Source organism: Rhincodon typus, chromosome 48, assembly GCF_021869965.1.
Source record: "Rhincodon typus isolate 14 chromosome 48, sRhiTyp1.1, whole genome shotgun sequence".
In the NCBI taxonomy this organism is placed as follows: domain Eukaryota; kingdom Metazoa; phylum Chordata; class Chondrichthyes; order Orectolobiformes; family Rhincodontidae; genus Rhincodon; species Rhincodon typus.
Genome location: NC_063379.1, coordinates 632,778 through 654,554, shown reverse-complemented (window position 1 = coordinate 654,554; position 21,777 = coordinate 632,778). Strand labels below are relative to the sequence as shown.

The window sequence follows — 21,777 nt, the reverse complement described above, 5'->3', positions numbered from 1 at the left end:
TCCGAACACCGCCCCCTGCCGGCCCGGAGTTTGCACTCCTCCCACAATACCGCCCCCTGCCCCCCCGGAGGGTGCTCTTCTCCACCAATACCGCACCCTGCCGGCCCGCAGGGTGCCCTGTCATTCACGTATGACATGAATGGTTGTGGTGCTAACACTGACCCCTGCAGAACTGCACAAGTCACTGGCTGCTATCCTGATGAAGGCCCCTTTCCCCACCCCCCCCAACTCCCTGCCTTCTGTCAGTCAGCCAATCCTCTATCCATGCTCGTACCTTGCCCATACCACATTGTGCTGTCCAAGAACCAAGATTATTTAGGTGCTGGTACTGCCTTTGCTTGGCAAACAGCCCCTGGACTGTAAACGTGACCAGACCTGCTGAGCTTCTCCAGCACTTTCTGTTTCTGCCTCTCCTTGAGCTAGCTCCTCATTACAGCATCAACCCAAATGCAAAGTGACTTTCTGGAGAGGGACAGAGGCTGGGATACGGAATATTATCCGAGCGGGTGTAGAAAGATTCTTCACCACCGAGGGATGTGTAAGAGTTTTGCAGTTGGGAGTGTGGAGTTAAGGATGTCTTTCAAAGGTGTAGCAAGCTCAAGGGGGCAACAGTCTGCTCTTGCCTCATGTTCTCATGTGTGTTCCTACCCCGCAAGGTGCAGAGGCAAATGATGGGACTGAGCATCAATGTGTCAGAGGTCCAAATAAGGGACTAACAAAGCTAAGGAGCACATGCTGAATTGGACAACCATAGGCAGTTCAGCAATGTGCAGGCTAGGTGGATTGGCCAGGATAAATTGCCCCGTAATGTTCAGAAATGTGCAGGTTTGGTGGATTAGCCAGGGTAAATGCAGTGTTACAGGGGATAAGGTGGAGTTAGGGTTTGGGTGAGCTGCTGTTTGGAGGATTGGTGCAGACTAGATGGGCAGAAATGCCTGTATCTGCAATTCTGTGATTGTGTGAGCACAGAGAATCAGAGGGGCCTTGGTACGCACGTCCATAGATTGTTGAAGGCAGCAGGATAGGTAGATTAAATGGGACACTTGCCTTCATTAGACAAGGTGTTGAATACAAGAGCAAGGAAGTTATGATGGCGAACTGTATGTGATGATATGCAGTTCTGGTCCCCTCACTATAGGAACAACGTGACTGCACTACAGTGAGTACAGAGGAGATTCACCAAGATGTTGCCTGGGATGGAGCCATTCAACTATGAAGAGAGATGGGAGAGGCTGGGCTTGTTTTTCTTTGAGATGGCCAAGGTGCTCTGAGGTGTACACATTTCTGAAAGGCATAGACAACACAGAGAGGAAGAAACCAGTTCAGCACTTGTTTTAAGATAAGGAACGGGGGTTGAGATTTAATTTGATTTGATTTATTATTGTCATACGTTCCTAGATACAGTGAAAGGTATTGTTTTGCATGCTAACCAGACAAATCATACCTTACCTAAGTACATCAGGTTAATAGAACAGAATGCAGAATATATTGTTACAGCTACAGAGAAGGTACAGAGAAAGATCAACTCTAATTTCAGAGATGACCATTCATAAGTCCGATGAGAAGGGATTTCAGAATGTTTTTGCTCAGAGGGTGTCTGGAACTTACAGCCTGAAAGGGGAGTCATACAGCACAGAAACAGACCCTTCATCCATGCCAACCATGTTTCCAGACTAAACTAGTCTCATTTGCTTGCTTTTGGCCAATATCCCTCTAAACCCTTCCTATCCATGCACCTGTCCAAATGTCTTTTAAGTGTTGGAATTGTACCAGCCTCCAACACTTTCTCTGGCAGCTCATTCCATACACGCACCACCCTCTGCGTGAAAAAGTTGCCCCTTAGGTCCCTTTTAAATCTTTCCCCTCTTACCTTTAACCTATGCCCTCTGATGTTGAATTCCCCTACCCTAGGGAAAAGATCTTTGCTATTCACCATATCTGTGCCCCTCATCATAGGAGCATAGGAATCAGGAGAGGAGTAGGCCATTCAGCCCACTCTGCCATTTAATATGATCATGGTTGATCTTATCCTGGTCTCAACTCCACTTTCCTGCCTGATCCCCATAGCCCTTTAATCTGCTTTTTCATCACACCGTCACAGTGTCTATGCCAACCAAGTTTCTGAAACTAAACTAGTCCCATTTGCTTGTGTTGGCACATGCCACTCTAAACCTTTCCTATTCACGTACTTGTCCAAATGTCTTTTAAAATATAACTGTAGCAGCATTCACCACTTCCTCTGGCAGCTCATTCCAAACATGCACCACCTTCTGTGTGAAAAAGTTGCCCCTCAGGTCCCTCTTAAATCTTGCCCCTCTCATTTCAAAATTATAGGGGTATAGGTTTAAACTTCCCTCCCTGGGGCAAAGACCTTCGCTATTCACCTTATCTATCAGAAACATATCTACTTCTTTCTTGAAACTGTTGATCGATTCTGCCTCCACTACACTCTGGAGCAGTGAGTTCCATAGATTTACAACCCTCGCAGTGTTTAAGAACGAATTAAGAAAGCATTTGAAACATCCTAGCTTTGACATGCTGGAAAATGGGGTCGGAAGAGATCAATGTGTCCATGGCAGGTATCAGACAATGAACCAAATGTATAAACACGCAACATGAGTAGACCATATGGCCATTCCAGTCCCATCTGCTCTTCAATAAGATCATGGCTGGTCTGATTTTAATCTCAACTCCACACTTCTGCACGTCCCCGATAATCTTTCACCCCCTTGGTCATCAAAAATCTATCTACCTTTGCCTTAACAAAAATTAAAGATTCTGCATTCCGCTGCACTTTGAGGAAGGGAATTCTAAAGACTCTCAAGCCTCGAGAGAAAAAAATGTTTCCTCATGCCTGCTTTAAACGGGGGTGCCCCTGATTTTTGACCCTCATTTTAGACTCTCCCACAAAAGGAAACATCTTTTTCATATCCAGTTGGTCAAGCCCCCCTCAGGATCTTATCTGCTTTGATGCTGTCACCTCTGACGTTTCTAACCTCCAGAGGATACAGACCTAACCTTTCCTCGTAAGGTTGCCTGCTCATTCCAGGTACAGTCTAGTAAACCAGCTCTGAACTGCTTCCGACACATTAGTAGCATGGGTGGAAAGGCAATGTCAGCAAATAAAAGGAGCTGGTTATTGACTTCAGGAAGCTCCTGTCTGCATCAGTGGAGCTGGAGGTGGAGAGGGTCAAAAGTGCCAAGTTCCTGGGACTGACGATCACTAACGATCTGTCCTGCTCCATCCACGCTGACGCTCCAGTCAAGAAAGCACAACAACACCGCTACTTCCTCAGGAGGCTAAGGAAATTCGGCATGTCCACAAAGACTCTTACCAATTTTTCTAGATGCATCAGAGAAAGCATCGTATCCAGATACATCACATGTTGGTAGGGCAACTGCTCTGCCCAACAGCAAAACAAAATAAAGGTAGTTCTGGTATAACAAGGTGTTTTGTTTATGCAAATTGGCTGGAATGAGATTGATGAAGAGTGGATGCAGTTTGGATAATGTGAACTTTCTGCTGTACAGGTATAGCGATTTTCTATAGCGATTCCCCTATAGCGCACTTTTCTATAGTGCGAGGTCACTCAAGAACGCAACAATCACGTTAAAGAAGAACTACCTGTGTAGAGACTTGTGAACACAGCCCAGTCCATCACACAAACCAGTCTCCCTCCCAATGACTCCATCTACACTTCCTGCTGCCTCAGGAAAGCAGCCAACATCAAAGACCCCTCCCACCCCAGTTATACTCTCTTCCGCCCTCTTATGTCAGGCAGAAGATAAATAATTTGAATACACATATGAGTAGATTCAATAACAGTTTCTTCCCTGCTTTTAAATGGACCTCTTAAATGTTAATGCTGATCTCTCTCAGCAGCTGTAACACTGTATCCCGCACTCTGCTCTGTTACCGTGATGCATCTGTATAGTACATAAAACAACACTTTTCTCTGTATCTCAGTACATGGGAGAATAATAAGTCAAATCATCCTTCCATGAGTACAGGGACCAGTCCTGTAGACGGTGTTGCAGCCCCAGACACACCTAAGCTGTGTATAATTAAAACATAACCTCCCTACTCTTCCATTCAGTTCCCCTCCCAGTAAACATCACATTTTGTAATTTTTCCTGATTACTTGTTGTCCCTACGTTCTAACCTCCTGCGATCCATGCACCAGGACACCCAGATCCCTCTGCATTTGCAGTGCCCTGTAACCTCTCATCATTTAGATAACGTACTTCCGTTTTCTTTCTGTCTGTCAAAACAGACAATTTCCCGCATTCCCCACATTGTACACCATTCAAAAATCTTTATTAACCTACCTAAATCCCAGTTGGGAGTTGGGATGTCATGTTGCAGTTGTACAGCACATTGGTTAGGTTACTTTTGGAATACTACGTTCAGTTCTAATCTCCCTTTCATAGGAAGGATAATGGGAAACTTGAAAGGGCTCAGAAAAGATTGACAAGGATGTTGCCAGGGTTGGAGGGTTTGAGCTATAGGGAGAGGCTGAATAGGCTGGGGCTATTTTCCCTGGATTCCCTCTTCACAACTCACCTTCCAATTTATTTCTGTGTCATCGGCAAATTTAGCGCCGATACTTTCAGTCTCCTTATCCAAATCCTTTACATTGGAAAGAGGGAAGGCCCCAGTACTGAGGGCACACCACTAATCACATCCCACTAGCCTGGAAAAAGACCAAATTACTCGTACTCTCTGCTTCCTGTTAGCCAATCTTCTGTCCAAGCCAATCTCTTACCCCTTTACCCCTTTTATTTGCTTCAAAAATAAAATTTCTCACACGTTATCAAATGCCTTCTGGAACTCTAAATATAATACATCCACTGGTTTCCCCATATCTATGGCACAGGTTACTTCTTCAAAGAACTACAATAAATTAGTTAAACACAATTTCCCTTTGACAAAACCATGCTGGATCTGCCTGGTTACCTTGAATTATCCAAATGTATTTGTTATAAAGTCGCTGTAAGAATAATGGGTAGGTACTCAAGTTGGCTGGGTGTGACCTGTGGTGTTCCTCAAGGATCTGTGTCAGGACCTCAATGATTCACTTTATTTATTAACCACTTGGGTAATGGCCCAGAAAGACATTGATCTAAATTTGCTGATGACACAGGATTAGGCAGCATTGTAGATGATAGCATGAAATTACAAAGAGATGTTGATAGACTGAGTGAATAGGTAAAAGTATGGGCAATGACAGCAAGTGTGAGGTTATCCAACTTGGATGGAAAAAGGACAGATTGGGCTACTTTCTAATGGAGTACTGTGTCCAGTTCTGGTCACCCAGTTATAAAAAGGATATTATCAAGCTGGAGATGGTTCAGAAGAGATTTACCAGGATGTTGTCGGGTATGGAAGGTTTATCAAGAAAGGCTGGGACTTTTTTTTTCACTGGAGCGTAGGAGGTTCAGAGGTGATCTTACAGAAGTATATAAAATCATGAGGGTATAGATAGGGTTAATGGTAGGTGTCTTTTCCCTGGGGTGGGGGATTTCAAGACTAGGGGGCACATTTTTAAAGGTGACAGAAGAGAGATTTAAAAAAATACATGAGGCACAATTTTTTATTTACACAGAGTGTGGTTTGTGGGTGGAATGAACTTCCTGAGGAAGTGGTTGATGTGGGTACAGTTACAACTTTTAAAAGACATTTGGATAAGTACATGAATCGGAAAGGTTTAGAGGGATATGGGCCAGGAGCAGGCAGGTGGGATTAGTTTAGTTTGGGATTATGTTCAGCATGGACTGGTTGGACCGAAGGGTCTGTTTCCATGCTGTATGTCTCTGTGACTCTATGGGATGAAATTAAATAGGAGCAGATGTCCAAAGAGACTTAGGGGTTCAGGTGCATAGATCTTTAAAATGTCACAAAAGGCTGCAGAAAATAATTGAAAAGGTTAACGGAATGTTGGCGTTTATGTTGAGAGGACTGGAGTAGAAGGACACAGAAGTTAAGCTGCAGTTGTACAAAACCCTGGTCAGACCCAACATGCAGACAGTGAGCGCATATGGATACCACACCTTAGGAAGGATACATTAGCCTTGCAGGGAGTACATTGTAGGTTTACAAGAACAATACCTGGAATTCAGGGCTTAAGCAATGAGCAGCAATTATACAAATGAAGCCTGTTTTCTCAAAGCCCAGTGGCTCTGACCTCTATAACCATGAAATGCTTCGAGAGGTTTGTCATGGTTTATAATCAACTCTAGTCTCCCAGCCTGCCTCGAACCCTTGTAATCTGCTGACTGTCGCAACAGCTCCACGGCAGATACCATCTCCCTGGCCTGACACTCATCCCTCGAACATCTGGACAACAAGCTGTACATCGGGCTTCTACTCATTGACTACAGTTTTGCCTTCAATACTTCCAACCAAACTAATCTCCAAACTCCGAGACCCATGTCTCTGCTACGCCCTCTGCAACCGGATCCTCAACTTCCTGACCCCTGGACCGCGATCAGTGAGAATTGGCAACAACACACCCTCTACAACAATCCTCAACACCAGTGCCCCGCAAGGCTGTGTACTCAGCCTCCTTTACTGTACTCCCTGTGCACTCATCACCGTGCGGCCACATTTTATCCTGACTCCATCTGCAAGTTTGCTGATGATACCATCATCATAGGCCGGATCTCAAACAATGGTGAGACGGAATACAGGAAGGAGACAGAATGCTTGGTGACGCTGTGTAAAGATAACAATCTCTCCCTCAACATCAGCAAAAAGAAAGAGCGGGTCCACGATTTCAGGAAGATTTCAAGATGGAGGGTACGCCCCTGTCTACATCAATAGAGCTGAGGTTGAGATGGACGAGAACATCAAGTCCCCAGAAGTGACGATCACCATCATTCTCTCCTGGTCCATCCATGTTGATGGACAATCAAGAAAGCACAACTACGCCTCTACATCCTCAGGAGGCTAAGCAAATTCGGCATGTCTGTAAATTTCTATAGATGCACCATAGAAAGCACTCTATGAATATGTGTCACAGCTTGCTCTGCCCAAAAAACTACACAGAGTTGTGAACACAGCCCAGACCATCACACAAGCCAATCTTCCATCCACACGTCTCTCTGCCTCAGAAAGGCAGCCAACATCAAACACCTCTCCCACCCGGTTATAATCTCTTCCAACCTTTTCCATCAAGCAGAAGATACAAAAGCTTAAACACACATACCAACAGATTCGAGAACAGCTTCTTCCCTGCTGTTGTTAGACTTCTGAATGTACCTCTCAAATGTTAAATTTAATGTTGACCTCACTGTTTGTGCACCTTCTCTGCAGCAGTAACATTGTATTCCTCGCTCTGTTCTAACACCTTATGAACTTTGTATGGTGTGATCTGCCTGTACTGCACGCAAAACAAAACTTTTCACTGTACCGAGAGACATGTGATAATAATAACCAGATAAAATTTATAAGGTCAAGGTATGATCTAATTGAAGTTTCCAAGATATTAACAGGAAAAGACAGGGTAGATAAAGATAAACCAATTTCACTGGTTGGGATTCTAGAAACTAGGGGCATGGTCTGGGAATCAGGGTGTTCAGGGGAGATGTTAGGAAGCACTTCTACACAGAAAGGGTGGTAAAGGTTTGGGACCCTCTTCCTCTACAGCAGTGGATGTTGGTTCAGTTGTTAGATTTAAATCTGAGAGAGATAATTTTTTTGTTTAACAAAGGTATTAAGGGATGTGGTCCAAAGGCAGGTCTTTGAAGTTAGGCCAGAGATCAATCATGATCACACTGAATGGTGGAACAGGCTTGAGGGACTGAATGGCCTACTCCAGGTCCTAAGTTTCTAATGGCTTCTAACATTTTCTTAACAGATCAGAAAGGGCCTGTTCCTCTGCTGTAAAAGCTGTCTGACTCTAAATGTTCTGAGATTGATGGGTACAAGAAATAGCTCCAAGGTTATAGATGGTGTGACAACAGGGAGATTTTGGGAGACACTGGGAGCCTATGTCTTCAACCCACAGGCTTGAGTGGGAAGCCTGGCTGGTTCCGTCACCAAGAATCACCAGGGATTGTGGGGTGGGGGGGGTTAGTCAGGAGGGTAAGGGGGAACTGGGAGAGCTCCATCAAGAAGTGTCCTCATCAAAAAGGCAGACAGACTGACACCATCTCTCACAAAGATGGTGGACAAACGCACACACACTACCTCACCAAGATGGCAGACAGACTGACACCATCTCTCACAAAGATGGTGGACAAACGCACACACACTACCTCACCAAGATGGTAGACAGACTGACACCATCTCTCACAAAGATGGTGGACAGACACACACATTACTTCACCAAGATGGCAGACAGATTTACACTGCAGTTCACAGAATCTACTCTCTGTCACCAAGATGGTGGGCATACACATCCCACTTCACTAAAATGACAGACCTACAACCTCCCTTATCAAGATAGTGGATAGAGCCAAATCTCACTCCAAAGTTTTTATTGTGTTTTAGGATGTGGGAGTCTTTGGTCAGACAGACAGCATATATTGTCTAGAGGGCAGTTAACAGTCACCCACAATGCCATGGGTCTGGAGTCACATGTCAGCCAGACCAGGTGAGGATGGCAGATTTCCTTGCCTAAAAGGATGAGTTTTTTTTTCTAACAATGGTTTAATGGTCATCATTAGACTACTCACTTCAGACTTTTAGTGAATTTCAATTCCACCATCTGCCATGGAAGGACCTGAATCTAAGTCCTCAGAACAATTTTGAAGAAGTTACCAGACTCAAAATGTTTCTCTTTCCACAGATACTACTAGACCGGCTGAGCTTCTCCAGAATTTCTGTTTTTGACCTCAAGAAATTTAGGTGGCAATCCCTAATTGCCCAGAGGGCAGTTAGGAGTCACATGTAGGCCATACCAGGTAAGGATGGCAAATTTACCTTGTAAAAAGGACATTAATGAACAAGATGGCTTTTTCCAACAATGGATTCATGGTTATCATTAGACTCGTATTTTTTTTAAAAATTCATATTTCACCATTTGCTGTGGAAGATACGAACCCGGGTTTCTAGAACATTACCTGGGAGTCTTGATTAACAGTCCAATGATAATACCACTAAACCAAGATGGTGGTTATATGCCATCCTTTATCAGGATGGTGGCCAGGCCCAGACCCTGCTTCAAGTGAGATCAGACAGATGCCACTCCCTATTCACTGAGAGTGGTCACTGGATCTCCTTTACTAAGATGGCAGCAACACCTAACACCTACTCTTCCCTTATGAAGTCAGAAGTCATATGACACCAGGTTGTAGTCCAACAGGTTTATCTGAATCACAAGCTGTTGGAGCGCTTCTCCTTCGTCAGGTGAAGTGAGAGAGAAGCACACAGGCACAGAATTTGTAAGCAGACAGATCAAAAGATCATACACATAGTGTGAGTGGAATGTCAAATGATAAGTCTCTGCAGCTGATCAAGAGTGTCAGGCAGTGTGATAAAGTGTCAACAGCTGAATAACAAGCGAAGGGGTGACCTATAATCCAATTAATTGAGATAGAGAGATAATTACAAAGAAAATTAAAAATAAGGTAGTGCTGCGGACAAACCAAATGACTGGAATAACATGATAGGTGTAATAGTTGCATGCCGAGAGTCTAACCAAAGTAATAAGTAATCCAAAACTGTACAGGCTAATTATGGTAGAGTGATCATAACAAGTTCAAGTTAGCTTGTTGTCTACCTCATACGCTGCAGGCGATGATGCCCCGAGGCATAGTATATTGGTGAAACCATGCAGACGTTATGACAATGGATGAATGGACACCGTGCAACAATCACCAGACAGGGATGTTCCCTCCCAGTCGGGGAACATTTCAGCAGTCACGGACATTCAGCCTCCGATCTTCGGGTAAACATTCTCCAAGGCGACCTTCGAGATACACAACAACGCAGAATCGCTGAGCAGAAACTGATAGCCAAGTTCCATACCCATGGAGATGGCCTCAACTGTGATCTTGGGTTCATGTCACGCTACGTGACCCCACCACACTGCTCTATATCTGTAAATTCTTCCTTACTCTCCTGTTTTGACACCATCACCTCCATAACTAGTTATGATTGTTAGACCCACACGTCTTCCTTCCTTAAAGATGGCGACCACACCTTCTGTTATTGACTGTGCGTGCCAGTTCTCCTTTACCAAGATGGCAGACGGACACATTAACCGTTTAACCGCCCCGCATTTATTAGACGGCCATCGCGCCTGCGGTCCCATTGCTGGAGACTGCCCATCCTCCTTTACAAAGATGGCGCCATCACCCTTCCTTTCTACCTCAATTAGCTGTACGCCGACTTCCTTGACTAAGATGGCGGACACCATCTGCCTAACGGGTGGAGAGCACAGCCCTACCCTTTACCAAGATGAGGGTATATTTCCGCCGAGGAGGTGGCGTCGTGACATCAATACAGAGCGGCGCAACACGTCAGAGGTCCCTTTGGTCATCCGGAAACCTCCGGAGATTTCCGAAGTGCAGGAGGAGGCGGGAGGGAAATAAACAAGAAACAAGATGGCGGAGCGAGCACTCATGATGGAAGCGGACGGCATCACCAAACGGATCCTGCACGTCGGCACGGGGGAGCTGCCGGACTTCATGGACGGGACAAAGGTAAAACGAAAACAGATAGAGATTGAAAATAAAACACTCGGGTGGCTGTCTGGGGGTGCGGTGGGAGATCTTGCGCCTTCTAACGGCCGCTCCCCTTATTTTGGCAGCGTGCGGAAGGCGAGGCTCTGATCCCGCCTCCTCTATCCTAATTGGACCAGCCCTCTCGTGCAGTTGAGTCCCATTGGCTGCCGTTACCATCTGTCATCAAAACCTCAATTTATCCCGTCACCATTGGCCGGCACGGATGTCCATCTAACAGGTGTCGACCTATCAAAGCGAGCGAGCGATCGGGTTGCGCCCGCATACTGGTCCAGCGTCTGGATTGGATCTTCCCGCTGCCCATCACCAAACCCCACGTTCCGGTTGGAGCGTACGGCTGCCAGTCGCAAACCTACCAGTTCTGATTGGACCGCCCGGCCGCCGATCACGACCCGCCCATCCTGATTGGATGGGACTATGTGTATCTCTTCAAGAGGGCCGTCTATTCGTTGTGACCGGACGTCAATCAGGCAATGCACGCCCCCTTTCAACCCTGATTGGCCACGGAGGCCGGGGGACCAGCGTCCAGCGCTGAGGATAGACTGTCACAAAGCGGAAGAGGCCCATCAGCCCATCGAATCTATCCCACCAAAAACACAATGGTCCCATTTTCTGGAGCTAGGCTCATAGTTTTGAATTTTGACACCTCAGATGCTCGTCCAGGTACTTTTTAGAGGTGGTGAGGTCTCCTGCTTCAGCCCCGCTGTGTGGCAGTGCATTCCAATATCTTGCTTTCTGCCTGGGGACCCTGTAGCCTCCTGGACTCAACTTGGATTTCAGCAATTTCAGAGCCTGACTCCTTCCCGTTATGATTTTTGCCCAACTCCACACCTTAGTCCTGCCGTGACATGGATTGCTTTCAGTTCAGCCGGCACATTCGCACCCTCTCTTAGTCCTGTTAGCACCACATGGATTTTTTTGAACACAGTCTATACTGATTGTCTCCTACTCTTGTTATCACTTATTCCGTTTCTGTGCTGTCCTGGCCCACTGTCAATCATCCCCCTCCTCTGCCTTTCCCTTTCCTGTATCTTTTTCTTTCTGTCTCTCACTCTGGTCTACGTCTCCATTCTAACCGTTTATCTCTTCACCCCCCCACCACTCCCTCCAACCTCACTGGACCAAAAGTATTAACTTTGCTTTCTCCCTGCAGATGCTGCCAGACCTGATGAGTTTTGCCAGTAACCTCTGTTTTTGTTTCAGATCTCCATCATCCACAGTTCTTTGTTTTATTCTATTGCATTCTAGATCCCTGCCATTCTCTGGGTGAAAGGTTTTTCCCCTAGATTCCCTCTAAATCTGCTATCTTTCACTTTAAAATAATGCCCCCTTGTTATTGATCCTTCGACTTAGGGGGACAACTGCTTTCTATCCACCCTGTCATGCCCTCATAATCTTACTGCCAGGTCGTCCAGTCAGTCTTCTCTGCTCCAAAGAAAACAACCTGAGCTAATCCAGCCTCTTTTTATCGCTGAAATTCTTCACCCCAAGCAACATCCTGGTGAATCTCCTGTGGACCTCCTCTCCAATGCAATCATGACCTTCTTAAAGTCTGGGGACCAGAACACACTACTCCAGCTGTCCCAAACAAAATTCTGTACAGCTCCCTGCTCTTAGAATCTATACCACGACTGATAAAGTGTCCTGTATGCCTTCTTAACTAGCCTATTAATCTGTCATACTGCCCTCAGGGATCTGTGGATTAACACCCCAAAATCCCTCTGTTCCTCTGAGCTTCCCAGTGTCCTGCCATTCAGCGAGTACTCCCGTGTCTTGTTACCTTTTTCCAAAGTGCATCACCTCCCATTTCTCACCGTTAAACTCCATCTGCCACTGATCGGCCCATCTGACCAACCTGTTTCTATCCTCCTGTAACCTAACACCTTCCCCCTCCCTGTCAACTACCTGGACAATTCCCAAAACTTACTTGTGGTCCCTCGCCATACTCTTGTCCCCATCATCCTGCCCTTTGACCTACTTCCAGCTTGCTCCCTAACATTTGACCTTGGACCTGAGCTTCTCCATATGATAAGGGGGCAGTGGATAATAAAGACTCAGGGAGTAATGGAGGGACATGACAGAGGAGCAGGAGTAGGTCATTTGGCCCTCAACTCTGCTGTCCCATTCAATATGATCATGGCTGATCATCCAACTCAGTCACTTGTTCCCACTTTCTCCGCATACTCTATGATCCCTTTAGCCCTAAGAACTATATTTAACTCCTTCTCAAAAACATTCAATGTTTTGGCCTCGATTGCTTTCTGTGGCAGAGAATTCCACAGGCTCCCCACTCTCTCGGTGAAGACATTTCTCCCCATCCCAGTCCTAAATGGGCCTACCCCGTAATCCTTACACTGTGACCCCCCTTGTACTGCACTCACTGGTCATCGGAAGCATCCTTCCTGTGTTTTCCCTGTCTGGTCCTGTTAGAATTTTATAGGTTTTGTTGAAATCCTCCCTTTCCGCTTCCAAGTGAAAACAGACCTAACCAATCCAGTCTCTCTTCATACATCAGTCGAACTGTCCCAGGTAAATCAGTCTGGGAAACTCGTCCAGAGCCCAAACATCCTTCCTCAGAGAAGGAGACTAAAACTGCATGTTGTACTCCAGGTGTGGCCTCACAAGGCCCTGCACAATTGTAAGAAGGTCATGACTGATGGACCCAGTGGGCTGAAGGGTCTCATTCCATGCTGTTAAATGTTCTACAGCTGCATTTGCAAAGCCACATTCTCCCCTACCCAACAAGCCCCAGCACCATCTCCGAAGTGTCCCGTGACTGCCTGGCCACAGGTTCATTAGATGGTGAGATACGCAGGTGAATGGATTTCCAGGGCTAGCATCCCAGTTCAGCGGGTATTAGGGAAGGGAAGTCGGCCTTTAGTGAGCCGTAGAGATTCTACTACGCTGTAAGAGACCCTTTGGTCCATCCACTCCATACCAGCTGTCAAACATCCTATCCTCATCTCTATAGATTCTCATATTCCACATTCTAATCCCATTTTCCAGTGTTTGATCTGTAGGCTTGGCGTTTCAATTGCTCAGCTAAATGGTTAGAATCATAGAATCCCAACAGTCTGGGAGCAGGCCATTCGGTCCATCGCATCTGCACTGACCCTCTGAAGAGCATCCTACTCAGACCCTACTCTGTCCCCATAACCCCACATTTCCCATAGTTAACCCACCTCACCTGCAGGCCCCTGGACACTATGCGCAATTCAGAATGGCCAGTCCACCCTAACCTGCACATCTCTGGACTGTGGGAGGAAACCAGAGGAAATGCAGACACGGGGAGAACGTGCAAACTCTACACAGACAGTCGCCTGAGGGTGGAATCAAACCCAGGTCCCTGGCACTGTGAGGCAGCAGTGCTAACCACTGAGCCACCGTGCCACACTTAAATAAGTTTTCCCACCTCCACAACTCTTTCAGGCAGTGAGTTCCAGATATCCACATGGATGGAAAACATTTATCACAAATTCCCTCTTAAACCCCTACTCCTAACCTTATAACTGTGCCCCCTGGTTGCTAAGCCCTCTACTAAAGGCAAAAATGTCTCCCTATCTTTGTCTCCCTGTCTATGCCTCTCAGAAATTTGTACATCTCAGCCGTGTGTGCTCTAAGGAAGCCTCTCTTCATAGCTGAGCCGCTCCAGACAACCCCCTGGTGAATCTCCTGTGTACTGTGTCTCTCTCGTACACTCACATCCTTTCTGCAGTATGGCGACCAGAAGTATATGTCGTACTCCAGCTGTGGCCTAACTAATGTTATGTACACCTCCATTATAACCTCAGTGCGTCACGGAATAAAGGTAAATATCCCATCTGCTACCTTAGCCACCTTATCTATTGCCTTCAATAATCTATGGACGTGCACACCAAGGCCCCTGTGATCCTCTGTACTTCTCAAGACCCTACCATGCAACTTGTACTCTATTGCTTGTTGGTCCTTCCAAAATGCACCACCTTGCACTTTTCAGGAATAGGTTCCATTTGCCTCTGTTCTGTCTAAGGCTTTCCTCTCCCTTCAAGTACCACACCCTCAATTTCCATGTCATAGAGCAGAAACAGATCCTTTGGTCCAACTTGTCAATGCTGACTTAAGCTGAAATAACTCCACCAAGGCTGGTACCCTGTCACCAAGTCCCCCTTTATTTACAAATGGAGAGTCATCGACACTGATCCAGCTCCCTCAGGGCCAGCTCTCTGAGAGAACAGAACCTCTGACCCTCCTGTTTATATCTGTCAGCCAGGGATCCCTGATTGGACCATGCCAATAGTCCAAATCAGGGAACACAGATTCTATGGGATGCACTGCTGACCTCATCACAATCGCTGCACAGAAATCTGCAAACTCAGTGACCATACATCCTGCATTCATTTCTTGATCGTATATTTAAAAGGGAATGGAGTGTAGCAAGTTTTGCTAAAACTATACAAGGCACTGTCAGAACACAGCTATGAATAGTTTTGGGGTCCCTTATCAAAGGAAAGACAGACTGGTATTGGAGACAGCCCAGAGAAGGTTCACTCAGCTGATCCTGGGTATGGAAGGACTGTCTGATGAGGAGAGGTTGAGTCGGTTGGGCCTGTACTCATTGGGAGTTTAGAAGGATGAAACGTACAAGATTCTTAGGGGTTTGACGGGAGATGTGGACAAATTGTTTCCCCTTGTGGGACAGTCTAGGACTAGAGGAACATCATCTCAGAGTAAGGGGTCAAGGCTGAGACGGACAGATTTTTAATTAGGAAGGGCATCAAGAATTGTGGGGAAAAGGCAGGGATTTGAGGATTCTCAGTCATGATGTTGCTGAATGGTGGAGCAGACTCGATGGACTGAATGGACTACTTCTGCATCCAGTCTTCTGGACTGCCCCGTGAAAGGAGATTGGACAGGCTCCGCCTGTATTGTCTAGCATTCCAAAGGATAGGAGGCAATCTCACTGAAACTTACAAGGTGCCGAATGCAGGTTTTCCCGAAACATAAGTGGAAATCTAAGTTCTGAGAGGGATGCAAACAATTTACAGACAGAGCCGATAGGTTAAGGAGTTGGGCAATGTGAGCCCGGTTTGGAAGGGAGAACAGATACAGTTTTATTAACTGGCCCCTGTCAGACCCGCAGTCTGCTGGTTGATCAAGGGGTCCACATAATCAATGTAAAAACACACACTAAGTAACAAAAACATAAAGCACTGTTGCACTTTATTTACAGTTTAAATCACTTAACTTTACCTTAATAAAACTTACCACCTGAGAGCCTTCTCATTCTAACCATCATCTGACAACTATCACAGAGATCGTGATAATTGTGTAAACTTCTGGTATTTCAGGGATATAATTTTTGCCGGTTTATTGAGAATGCTTCATAAGATGCCGGCTAAAACAAAGTACGCTGTTTTATTTAAATGGAGAGTGACTATAGAAAGCTGCAGCACAAAGGGATTTGTGTATGAAATACAGAAAGCTAGCTCACAGCGACAGCAGGGAATCAGGAAGTGTCGTGGAATGTTGGCCCTTATTACAATGGGGTTGGGGTATGAGAGAAGGGAAGTCTTACTGCAGCTGTACAAGGTGCTGGGGAGACTACATCTGGAGCACTGTGAGCAGGTTAGGTCCCCTTATTTACAGAAAGATAGCATTTCATTGGAGGCAGTTCAGAGAAGGTTCACGGGGATGATCTCCGCGATGGAGGGACTGTCTTCTGAGCAAAGTTTAAACAGATTGGGACTGCGCTCACTGGAGGTTAAAGGAATGAGAGGGGATCTCATTGAAATATATCGGATTGTTAAGGGGCTTCACAGGGTCAATGCTGAGAGGATGTTTCCCCCCCATGGGAGGGTCTGGGACCAGAGGGCACAGTCTCAGAATAAAGGGGCACCAATTTCAGACCGAGATGAGGAGGAATTTCTTCTCTCACAGGGTTGAGTCTTTGGAACTCCTTACCACAGAGAGCTGTTCTCTGTCTGACACTGCCACTCTATCTGAAATCTCCACACACTCTCTCTTTCACCATCCCTCTGACACCTCCCTGCACTCTCTCTGATCTCAACCAACTCCACACTAACTCTGTCTGCCTGACACCTCCCTGCTCACTGTCTCTAAGACACCTCTGCAGTCTCTCTCTCTGCTTGACACCCCTGCTTGTCCTGTGTCTCTCTCTCTCTCTGTCTCTGACAGCTCCGCACTCTCTATTTCTCTCTGACACCTCCACACTCTCACTCTCTCTTACTGACACCTCTCTGTGCGCTCTCACTCTCCCTTCCTCCTTCCCTGTCTCTCCCTCTCTCACACACTGACACCTCTGTCTCTCCCCCCCCCTCCCCCCCTGTCTCTCTCTCTCTCTCTCTCTCACACACACTGACACCTCTGTCTCTCTCTGTCACACGCACACTGACACCTCTGTCTGTCCTCCCTCCCCTCGCCGTCTCTCTCTCTCTCTGTCTGACGCTGCCGCTCTGTGTCCTGGCTAGGCCACCTTTCACTATCGGACAATGCGATCTAATGAGGAACGCACAGTTATCGATGACAGCCGGAGCCGTGGGAAACCTATGGAGCTTATCATCGGCAAGAAGTTCAAGCTGCCTGTCTGGGAAGCCATCGTGGTGTCCATGCGCCAAGGGGAGGTGGCGGAGTTTCTGTGTGATACAAAGGTCAGTGCTCACATCGGAGTCTCCGTTCAGCGTTTTCCCACAGGGGTTCCCTGGATCTGGGGCACTGACAGCATCTCTCTTTCCCGCAGCACGTGTTGGTTTACCCGATGGTGTCCAAAAGCCTGCGGAACATAGCAGTCGGCAAGGACCCCCTGGAGGGGCAGAGACATTGCTGTGGGATCGCACAGCTCCATGAGCACCACTCACTAGGACACTGTGACCTGGATGAACTCCAGAAAGATCCCCAGCCCCTCATCTTCCTCATCGAAATGCTCAAGGTACCGGGCTCCGTGTAAACACTGGGGAATCAAGCGGCAGGCAGTAAATGTCCAGCTAAAAGACCCAAAGCCCTTCCCATACACTCCCACTGTCCCCAGTCCCAATGGACCCAAACTCCTTCCCATTCACTCCCACTGTCCCCAAGCCCACTGGACCCGAAGCCCTTCCCATTCACTCCCACTGTCCCCAATCCCAATGCACCGAAACCCCTTCCCATTCACTCCCACTGTCCCCAATCCCAATGGACCCAAACCCCTTCCCATTCACTCCCACTGTCCCCATTCCCAATGGACCCAAACCCCTTCCCATTCACTCCCACTGTCCCCACTCCCACTGGACCCAAACCCCTTCCCATTCACTCCCACTGTCCCCAATCCCACTGGACCCGAACCCCTTCCCATTCACTCCCACTGTCCCCAATCCCAGTGGACCCAACCCCTTCCCGTTCACTCCCACTGTCCCCAATCCCAATGGGCCCAAAACCCTTCCCATACACTCCCACTCTCCCGAATCCCAACGGACCCGAAGCCCTTGCTCGAGGAGGAGGATAGCGAGTGTGGTCAGCTCCCTCACCCTCCGACCACTCTGTGAAACGACCATGTGCCATTGGCTGTTTGGCAGGTGGAGGAGCCAGGTAGCTACAGACAGGAAGCCTGGGCGATGACGGATGAGGAGAAGCTGGAGGCAGTCCCTCTGATCCACGAGGAAGGCAATCAGCTCTACAAGGAGGGCAAGGTGAAGGAGGCATGCAAGAGGTACCACGATGCCATCGCCTGCCTGAAGAACCTGCAGGTGAAGGTGAGGGGCAGTGGGACAGCGGGCACTCAGTTCGGGTCAAAGGGCAGAGCTGGGGTCAAAGGGCAGAGGTCAATTGGCAGCTGAACCACTGGGCACTCGAGCGCCCCCCTCTGTTTCTCTCTCGTCTTGCAGGTCAGGGGTCAATACTGCTGTCGGTTTGACATTGGCATTCACTGATCTGCCCTGTTGTGTGTGTCTCTCTCTCTCTGTCTCTCTGTGTGTGGGGCTGGGCCGGGTGTGTCCCAGGAGAAACCGGGCGATGAGAACTGGATGCGGTTGGACCAGATGATCACTCCACTCCTGCTGAACTATTGCCAGTGCAAGATGCTGACTGAGGAATACTATGAAGTGATTGAGCACTGCACATCCATTATCTCCAAGTATAACGGTAATGCCCCTCTGTAATTCATTGGCTGAGCTCTGAGGGGGGTATCCGAGGGGATTAGCATCGTGGAACCACACTGTTCACAACAGGCCATTTAAGTCTACACCGTCAAACATACCTACACCAGTCCCACACTAAGCCCATAGCCTTCAATGTTGTAACACCTCAGCTGCTCATCCAAGTATTTTTTAAAGGATGTGAGGTTTCCTCCTGTCTCAGGCAGCGGATTGCACCATCCTCTGGGTGAAAAAGCTTTTCCCTCAAATCTCCTCTAAACCTCCTACCTTCTAAAGGGGACAGCTACTTTCGATCCACCCAGTCCATGCCCCTCATGATCTTAGAGTCATACTGCACAGAAACAGACCCTTCAGTCTAACACATCCACGCCAACCAGGTTTCCCCAAACTAAACTAGTCCCGTTTGCCTGCATTTAGCCCATATCCCTCCAAACCTTTCCTATTCATGTACCTGTCCAAATGTCACTTAAATATTGTAACTGTACCTGTATCCACCACTTCCTCTGGCAGTTCATTCCACACACAAACCATCTTCTGTGTGAAAAAGCTGCACCTCAGGTCCCTTTTAAATCTTTCTCCTCGCATCTTAAAAATATGCCCCACCTAGTTTTAAGCTCCCTCACCATGGGGAAAAAAGATCTTTGCTATTCACCCTATCCATGCCCCTCATGATTTTATAAACCTCTCTAAGGTCACCCCTCAGCATCCGACGCTCCAGGGAGAAAAGCCCCAGCCTACCCAGCCTCTCCCTTTAACTCAAACCCTCCATTCCCAGCAACATCCTGGTAAATCCTTTCTGAATCCTTTCTAATTCAGTAATGTCATTCCTTCAGCAGGGAGATCCGAATTGAACGCAATATTCTAATAGTGGCCTAACCAATGTCCTGTACAGCCGCAACATGACCCTCCCAACTCCTTTACTCAACGCACTGACCAAAAAAGGCAAGCGTACCAAACGCCTTCTTCACTGCCCTGTCTACCTGCGATGCATCTTCAAAGCATGTTTTCTGAAGAAGGGTCCTGCCCCGAAACGTCAGCTTTCCTGCTCCTCTGATGCTGCCTGGCCTGCTGTGTTCCTCCAGCTCCACACTGTGTTATCTCTGACTCCAGCATCAGCAGTTCTTACTGTCTCTGTATACCTGCACCCCTAGGTTTCTGTGTTTGACAACACTCCCCAGGGCCCTACCATTTCACCTCTATCAGCTCCCACATCAGCATTCTCTGCTCCAGAGAAAACAGCCCGAGCTTATCCAGTCTCTGTCTATCGCTGAAACGCTCCATCCCAGGGCAGCGTCCCGGGGAATCTCCCTCTATACCCTGTCCAGTACAATCCCATCCTTCCTACAGTGTGGGGACCAGAGCTGCACACAGTGCTCCAGCTGGGGCCTCACCAAAGCCCTGTACAGCTCCAAGATCACCTCCCTGCTCTTACAATCTGTACCACAGCGATGTCCCATATTCCTCCCTAACTCCCGCATTAACCTGCTGTACCACCCTCAGGGATCTGTGGGCCTCAGTGAGCTTCCTAGTGTCCTGCCATTCACTGAGTTCTTCCTTGTCTTGTTCCTGCTTCCAAAGTGCATCACCTCCTATTCCTCACGGTTAAAGTCCATCTGCCACTGATCGGCCCATCTGGCCAGTGCTGAGGGAGCCCCCACTGTCGGAGGGTCAGCGCTGAGGGAGTGGGCAATGTCAGAGGGTCAGTGCTGAGGGAGTGCCTCACTGTCGGAGGGTCAGTGCTGAGGGAGCGGGCACTGTCGGAAGGTCAGTGCTGAGGGAACGGGCACTGTCGGAGGGTCAGTGCTGACGGAGTGCCGCACTGTCGGAGGGTCAGTGCTGAGGGAGCGCAGCACTGTCGGAGGGTCAGTGCTGAGGGAACGCCGCACTGTCGGAGGGTTAGTGCTGAGGGAGCGCCGCACTGTCGGATGGTCAGCGCTGAGGGAGCGGGCACTGTCAGAGGGTCAGTGCTGAGGGAGCGGGCACTGTCAGAGGGTCAGTGCTGAGGGAGCGGGCACTGTCAGAGGGTCAGTGCTGAGGGAGCGGGCACTGTCGGAGGGTCAGTGCTGAGGGAGTGGGCACTGTCGAAGGGACCGTACTGACACTTACTTTTCCTACCATCCTGCTCCTCCTCCTGGGTTCCAGATAACGTGAAGGCGTATTTCAAACGTGGGAAGGCGCAGGGGGCAGTCTGGAATGATGTGGAGGCTCGGAAGGACCTGTCGACAGCGGTGAAGCTGGACCCGAGCCTGGCCCCCGTGGTTAGCCGCGAGCTGAAGGTGCTTGAAGAGAGGATGCGGCAGAAGGACAAAGAGGAAAAAGTTCGCTTTAAGGGGATGTTCCAATGAGCGGCGAGGGGAACCTTTTGAGGGGCGGGGAGGGGATGACGATGGGAGTCTGCCAACGTCCCTTCCCTCAACCACACCCCCCCCCCCTGGCCCCGGGAACTGCTGTCACACTAATGTACCTGAGTGTATGTGTGTAGTGTTGGGGAGGCGATGTGTTAGTGAGTGGTGTGCGCTCTCCCCCCCCAACATGACGACCATCTGACAGAGCAGCTTGGTGTTCGCACCGTCATTCCTTAAGGACTGGCCAATCGCCTGTGCACAACAGGCTGGGCCAGGGTGTTAGTGTGTGTCTGTGAGTGTGAGAGTATGTGTCTGTGAGTGTGAGAGTATGTGTGTGTGAGAGTGAGAGAGTGTGTGTGTGTGTGTGAGTGTGTGTGTGTGTGTGTGAGAGTGAGAGAGAGTGTGTGTGTGTGAGAGTGAGAGAGAGTGTGTGTGTCTGAGTGAGAGAGTGTGTGTGTGTGGGAGTGTGAGTGAGAGTGTGTGTGTGTGTGTGTCTGAGTGAGAGAGTGTGTGTGTGTGGGAGTGTGAGTGAGAGTGTGTGTGTGTGTGTGTCTGAGTGAGAGAGTGTGTGTGTGTGGGAGTGTGTGTGAGAGTGAGAGTGTGTGTGTGTGTGTGAG

The 21,777-nt window shown here is 48.1% G+C and overlaps 1 protein-coding gene across 4 annotated transcripts; it reads left to right on the top strand.

Moving 5' to 3' along the window:
- The first annotated feature begins 10,503 nt into the window (after nt 1-10,503).
- On the top strand, nt 10,504-21,541 carry LOC109925856 (aryl hydrocarbon receptor interacting protein). 4 transcript variants are annotated; one of them, XM_048620866.1, is made up of 8 exons: nt 10,533-10,650; nt 10,758-11,352; nt 14,278-14,497; nt 17,157-17,336; nt 17,426-17,614; nt 18,237-18,413; nt 18,660-18,801; nt 20,958-21,541. In XM_048620866.1, the coding sequence occupies exons 3-8, from the start codon at nt 14,423-14,425 to the stop codon at nt 21,158-21,160; spliced, it is 966 nt and encodes a 321-aa protein (XP_048476823.1). In that variant the 5' UTR covers nt 10,533-10,650; nt 10,758-11,352; nt 14,278-14,422; the 3' UTR covers nt 21,161-21,541. The 4 variants fall into 4 exon arrangements, with proteins under 4 accessions (XP_048476821.1, XP_048476823.1, XP_048476824.1 ...); XM_048620867.1 differs by lacking the exon at nt 14,278-14,497; XM_048620864.1 differs by lacking the exons at nt 10,758-11,352; nt 14,278-14,497 and having other exon boundaries at nt 10,504-10,650.
- Nucleotides 21,542-21,777: the final 236 nt, after the last annotated feature.